At 42.4% G+C, this 7,015-nt stretch overlaps 1 protein-coding gene across 1 annotated transcript in view; it reads right to left on the bottom strand.

The window, feature by feature from the left end:
- Positions 1-668: 668 nt before the first annotated feature.
- The window catches only part of GPI (glucose-6-phosphate isomerase), a 58,922-nt gene continuing 52,575 nt past the window's right edge, over positions 669-7,015 (bottom strand). Inside the window, exons 14-18 of the mRNA XM_068261550.1 lie at positions 6,190-6,266; positions 5,019-5,147; positions 2,705-2,780; positions 1,872-1,938; positions 669-1,098 (exon numbers count right to left, since the gene is read on the bottom strand). Of these exons, the coding sequence (XP_068117651.1) occupies positions 975-1,098; positions 1,872-1,938; positions 2,705-2,780; positions 5,019-5,147; positions 6,190-6,266 (473 nt within the window). The 3' untranslated portion in view covers positions 669-974. The remainder of the gene's footprint in view (positions 1,099-1,871; positions 1,939-2,704; positions 2,781-5,018; positions 5,148-6,189; positions 6,267-7,015) is intronic.

The following is a 7,015-nucleotide window of genomic DNA, read 5'->3' as shown; positions in this document are numbered from 1 at the left end:
GGAGGGGAGATCCTCTTGTATCTGTTCAGAATCATTAACTGCTTTTAATAACTTTCCCGCATCCTCAGCGCTAAAATAATGGGGTGTTTTAACCACAGCTGGTTCCAGAGATACAGAGTCTACTGCTTCACCCTCTCCCCAGTATTCATCCTGTGAATTGTGAGAAGCAGTGATGAGCTTCTGAGTGGCTACGAGTTCATAGCAGTTTGGAATTGAAATGGTAAAATTTGATTACACCAGGTGTGACCACGGGGACGGGGTTACATTTACCCATAAGTCCGTGGGATCCTTTGCGTTCCATTCATGTAACAGGCAAAGTGTTGGCTGCGTTCCACAACTCACTAGAGCGCTTCCTCCTTCAGGCCAGAATTTCTCTTCATTGTGTCATCTGCTAATGCCTTTATCTCTTCCCCTAGTATCTCCAACCCACTATCCTCTAGATTGTAATCACAAGGGCAGGGACCTCCTAGTTTTGTTTGTGTTTTTTAATTTATCATATGAACATTACCAGTATAAAGGAGGTCTTAAACACACGAGCTATGCATGTACTTTGTAAACAGATCGTACAGAGTTTTGGGCGTTTTCATCTATGCTCCCCACTATTTGTTTTGTATGGCGCTAGCTAATATAATGGTGCATAATAATAAATAGGAAAATGCAATAAGCAATTTTTGATTTTTGACTTGTTTTTATTGTGTAAACTCCAGTTTGTACAGAACAGTGCATGGAGGAGACGTTTCTAAGTGCCTGAGAGACACAAGAGCCCTGTGTTGCCTGCAGTGAGAGGCCAGCGAGTCCTTAGATTAGACCTGTATTCTGGAACAGCAACATCTACACACAACACAAAAGCAGTCATCTGGGTTTCCATGAGAAGACGCACAAGGTTCACAAACATGAAGAACAGACAGTCAGGAAAGTGCCTTTTGCTAAAGCCAAGGACAGAAGGGACATCGGAGCCTTCAGGGAATAACCATTCAGAGTCTGTGCTTCTTGATGAAGCTGATGAGGCCGTTGGTGGAAGAATCGTGAGAGGTGACGGGGGCATCACCCTCAAGTTCAGGCTCAATCTTCTTGGCCAGTTGTTTCCCGAGCTCCACCCTGATGATGGAAAAAATATGCCTTATTACATTTTTTTCATTATACAAATGCAACACGCATGAGGAATTAAATAATCGGGCTCCCCCTCCCACACTTGTTGCATGCAGACAGTTGGAGCACTTTCTTGTAAAGGTGGGGCAGGACATACAACTGGAATTACTGACATTCGGTGGCAATTACAATATAATCTGGCTATAAAACTCTGGTATAGTAAACTACCTCTCCAGGTCCCAGCCAATCTCCATTAGAAGTCTATGGGAACACCTGTTATTGTAAACCCTGATATAATAAAATGTCTGTTATAGTAAGAAAGTTTTTCTTGGCCCCCTATGGAATGCGGACTCTGGATATAGTAAAAAGTGGGTGGCGCAAGTGTCATTTGTCAGTATGAAGTCTGCTGCAGGTCCTGCCCACGGAGGCATCGGGACCCACTCTCAGGAAGAGTAGCTACAATTTTTAAGGAGCCCTGGATATCGTACCAGCAATTTGTTCAGCCTGGCTATGCAGCCCTAAGGTATACTTAACCTTTTAGTCCACCAAATGTGCAAGCGCCTGTACTATACCTCTAATGGGAGGATAGAGTTGCTCCTTTACAGCAGAGAATGTACCAGGGCATGCTGGGTCATTTCTAGGAAAATTTGATATAGCAAACCCCTTTTCCTGGTCCCTTGGAGTTTACTATACCGTATTTATAGTAAACACACATTGGCAAATACACGTGATCTACCGCTGGTTCCCATTCTCACAGAAGAGAGAATGCCCGGCATACTCACCCCCACTGGTCATAGCTGTTAATATCCCACACAACTCCTTGCACAAAGATTTTATGTTCATACATGGCTGGCAAAAAGGGAAGAAAAAAAAAAAAAAAAAAAAAAAAAAGTAAATAACGTTGCAAGATTAACATACAACAACCACCAATAGACAGTAAAGCAAAAACATGGACATTAAAGGATATATTGGAGAGAGAGAGAGGAATATGGAGGCTGTCTTATTCATTTCCTTTTAAACAATGCACATTGCCTGGCTGTCCTGCTGGTCTATTTGGCTGCAGTAGTGTGAAAAACACCAGAAACAAGCATATAGCTAATCTGACAATGTTGGACACACCTGATCTGCTGCATGCTTGCTCAGGGTCTATGGCTTAAAGTATTCAATGTAGAGCATCAGGACTGCCAGGCAACTGCCATTGTTTAAAAAGTCTGAGCACAGCAACTAGACAAGGTAGTGATCTACATAAGCAAGGCCTCTTCCAGGCAAAGTTTGTAAACACAGACTGGGGTTTTCAGATGTGCAGTTCAAGCTCTTAAGTACAAAGAAATGGGCAACAGTGAGAACCACAGGCAGTGTGGTCAAGGAAATTGCCTGCAGATCAAGATCAACATACTTCACTTCAAAAATCTGGAGATGATCTGTAGAGCCTTCAACCCAAACACTAGATGGCTGTACTTTGATCACAGTGGTGTAAATCAAATATTTGTTGCGTTTTTAGCGTTCACTTTACATTATTTGGTAAGAGCTAAATGTTAAGAGTGAAAATGTTTCCACACCTCACTTTTCACTAGGTATTTAAAAAAAAAAAAAAAAAAAAAAAAAAAAAGCATACCAATCAGAGCGCCCAAGGTGAATGGATCAAGTTTGTCGAAGACAATGGAATTTGTGGGTCGATTTCCTTCGAAGACCTGTGAAAATAAGACATTTTTATGGAACAGTAAAAGTGAAACACCTTAGGAAAAATTCAGATTGCCCAATAAAGCAGCTAAAAAAACCCTGTAATACTATCTGTTTAATGACTGTCACCCTAGGCAAACGATCACTACAGGGGGCAGTTTGGGCCCAAATGCTGTATAGATGTGTTGCTCTGCCTAGCGATGCATCTGTACAGCACTCAAGTCCCTGAATTGTCACATCCAATCGCTGCAAAACTCGCAGGCTGGGGAGAACTGTCCACCACATGTACAGAGTAATGAAATTAGGTACATGTGGTATCATTTTAAGAGGGAAGGGCCAAAGAGATATATATATATATATATATATATATATATATATATATTTCTGGTGTAAGTAAAGAAAGTTACTGCTGTATCAAAAGTAACAGCTAGAGTGAAAATAAAAAAAAAAAAAACAAACAAAAAAAAAAGTGTCAAGAACCTGAAGGAGGTTAAAAACATTTGAACCAGAACTACTTAATAAGGCTATTGAAAAAATGCCCCCCAGGGGTGGAGGTAACTTACCACGGGAGGGGGAAGCCTCTGGATCAGATTTAGGCTTCCCCCATCCCACAGTGGTCTCGCTGGGCCCCTCCAAAGCCACAGCAGACAATTTCCCCGAATCCAGCACAGGCACAGTAGTAGCTCTCAGGTGGAAATAGCAGATCCCAGTCAGGCCCACTACTGTGCAGGCAACACACCTGCGCAGTAGAGCAGATCCAACTTTTATCAGGTTTCTCCGCCTGATCCCGAGCCCGCTACTGCACCTGCTCTGGAGACAGGAAGGTAAATATGTACATGGCTGCCACCCAGAGAGACTACCGTGAGACAGAGGGCAGCCGGGGAAGCCTCAATCCGATCCAGAGGCTTCCCCTTCTGAGGTAAGAACACCCGGCCCTTTTTTTTTCAATGCAGATTCTTTAGAAGACCACTATCACCCTCAAATAATTTTTAAAAAATTGCATTGTAAGAAGTGCAATTCTCCCAGATTAAGATGCACAACACATTGCTACAAAGGAGAAAACTCAGAAAAGTAATCACTTACAGGAAGAAGAAAAAAAAACACACACACACACACTTTTTTTACCCTGGGACAAAAAGTACATTATGTTTGCATACACAGCGGCAACAAATTGCAAGATTTCAAATCTGTGTGAAGTAACAAAGACTATCAAAGATATTTGAAAACCAATGTATTCGTGCGCTCACTCAATTAATGTCCCAGTATTAGTATCATTAACCAGTCTATTACTTAACCAGCAAAAGAGTTCTCTGGATCGCAGCGTCAGTCACCAAGCATAAGATGTATTCCAATAAATTACCACCACGACACTGCGCTCACAGCTTCAGAGTTGTCTTGTTCCAAAGTTGTCACTCAAACATACAAGGGAAAACAAAGAGACATAAACAGTATTATGCTATGTCTCTTTGTTTTCCCTTGTATGTTTGAGTGACAACTTTGGAACAAGACAACTCTGAAGCTGTGAGCGCAGTGTCGTGGTGGTAATTTATCAAAGATATTTGTAAGGCCTGAGACACTGTACGCTCTGAGCGCTTTTCAGACCATCAGCGCTGAACACACCCCATAAAATTTAATATATGTGCAAACATATACAAATAAAAAGTAAATTTTTTTCCTGAGTAAAATATGAGCCATAAATTACTTTTCTATGTTGCTGTCACTTACAGTAGGTACTGTACTACAAAGCCTGTCACTACTGTCAGATTTCGACTAGTCCATCTCCTTATAGGGGATTCTCAGATATACATTTTCAAAAGCACTTAGTGAATGGCAGTTGCTCTGTCCAACTGCCAAAAACTGTAGTGAGCAGGGAAGCTGGCCAGCATCATTGTTCAAATCCTTTTCCGGGAATATCTTTATAAAGAATAAAAGCCTTGCTGAGACTCCATCAAGAGAAGGACTAGTCCAAAACCTGTCACTTGTCAGATTTCTACTGCCTACTGTAAGTGACAGCATTCTAGGAAAAAAAGTAATTTATGGCTCATTTTACTCCTTATTTGTATGTTTGCACATATTTTTAAGGTTACAGTTTTTGCTGTAGTACCCCTTTAACTTGCATAAAGAAAAAAAAAAAAAAAAAAAAAAAAAAAAAAAAACACACCACAACCTCAGACTGCACTGATGTCAGAAAAGCAATCACAAAGCGCACAGTGCATCTCACGCCTTAAGGTATTTTACAAAGGAACTACCTTATGTGGCAGAAGTTTCTCTAGTGCCTCCCCGCTCAGTCCAGAGGCCTGCAGCTCAGCCTTGGCTTCTTCGGTGGTCTTGCCCTTCATCAGGGCCTCTGTCTGGGCAAGGAAGTTGGCCAACAGTATCTAAGAAAATGCAGAAGAAAAAAAAAAAAAAAAAAAGTTTAAGTGGAACTATAGTGAAAACAACTTAATGCATATTGTATTCAGTCTGGTTTTTTTGTTTTTTTTTACACCCACATTCATTCTGAATTTTCATTTCAGAATCACAGGTGGCAACATCTTAAGTTCTGGCGCAGCTCTGTGGAATGTTTGAGAATTCCAAAGCCAGTGAAAATAATGCCTGCTCTCCCAGAAGAAGAATACTCCTAGCTAAACAACCTAGGCTAAGACATCACTGGGAGGGTGGAGTTACATCGCAATATATAGATTATAGGAAGTGCTTCTGATGCATATACCAGGATAGTTACAATAAAAGTTGGTATCCTGATTAAGGTTTACTGCGTTCTACTATATGTCACTACAGTGCCTCTTTGTGGCAGATCTGCAACACTTGGCAAAGACATTGGAACTCTCGCACTTCCTCATAAGCTGAAAACCCTATCAGAAGGCCTGCCATAACGGCTACAGAAGCAGCAAGCAAATGGCCCGCCATAACGGCTACAGAAGCAGCAGCAAGCAAATGGCCCGCCATAACGGCTACAGAAGCAGCAGCAAGCAAATGGCCCGCCATAACGGCTACAGAAGCAGCAGCAAGCAAATGGCCCGCCATAACGGCTACAGAAGCAGCAGCAAGCAAATGGCCCGCCATAACGGCTACAGAAGCAGCAGCAAGCAAATGGCCCGCCATAACGGCTACAGAAGCAGCAGCAAGCAAATGGCCCGCCATAACGGCTACAGAAGCAGCAGCAAGCAAATGGCCCGCCATAACGGCTACAGAAGCAGCAGCAAGCAAATGGCCCGCCATAACGGCTACAGAAGCAGCAGCAAGCAAATGGCCCGCCATAACGGCTACAGAAGCAGCAGCAAGCAAATGGCCCGCCATAACGGCTACAGAAGCAGCAGCAAGCAAATGGCCCGCCATAACGGCTACAGAAGCAGCAGCAAGCAAATGGCCCGCCATAACGGCTACAGAAGCAGCAAGCAAAACAAAGTATCTGTGGCTCACGTTGTGATGAAGGCAATTCCTGATGGGATTCTGGCTCTGGACTGGGATGAGGAAGTCACAGGGAATCATGCGAGTTCCTAAAGACCAAAAACATACATATTTATTTTTTTCCATCCAAGTGTACCTAGTCTGAGTTTGCTTCTGCATAGGTTATATACACGTTTTTATACTGGCCTAAAAAGTGCTTTAAAGCTGTAGTATACTTTGCAGATGCTAACAGCACATCAGATGAGTGGGGAGTCAAATACCAAAGTATAGGTTGTACTAGGGCACACGTCATTAGTTAGGGTGCGTACACATCCAATTTTCTTTGGGGTTTTTTTTGTTTGTTTTTTACCACTTCCATGTAGCAGGAGACCTTACCTATTCATAGTGTTCAAAATCTGTTGGCCCTCATACTACATGGATGGAGGGATGTGGTAACATTGGCCAATGAAAACTGAAAGTGTACCAGTGTGACCTTCCACTAATCTAGCGATCGCTTTGAGGTCAGTACTGTATAGGGAATTAGAAACATAAGATTCATGCACCTACTAGATGGCCAGGTGTATTTACCACCACATCTTCATAAAATGGGCAAAAAATAAAAACCAACCACTGTGCTTCCTTTTGAATAAACTATGCTGTTATATCACTAATATTTAAAATACATGACAGGTGCTGCTACCCCCCCTCTCCCCTCCCCCACCCCACATGGCTGGGGATGTTTCCACAGACTGGAAACATAGCTGCAAAACAGGCCATTTCTCTCATAACTGAGGGAAAAAAAGGGTTTACAAAAACGGACAAGTGTGGGCCTAGCCTAAATGGATCATATTTTGAGTGA

Source organism: Hyperolius riggenbachi, chromosome 11 (assembly GCF_040937935.1).
Source record: "Hyperolius riggenbachi isolate aHypRig1 chromosome 11, aHypRig1.pri, whole genome shotgun sequence".
In the NCBI taxonomy this organism is placed as follows: Eukaryota; Metazoa; Chordata; class Amphibia; order Anura; family Hyperoliidae; genus Hyperolius; species Hyperolius riggenbachi.
Note: the sequence above shows the minus strand (reverse complement) of the source record. Positions and strands in the feature narration are given on the sequence as shown.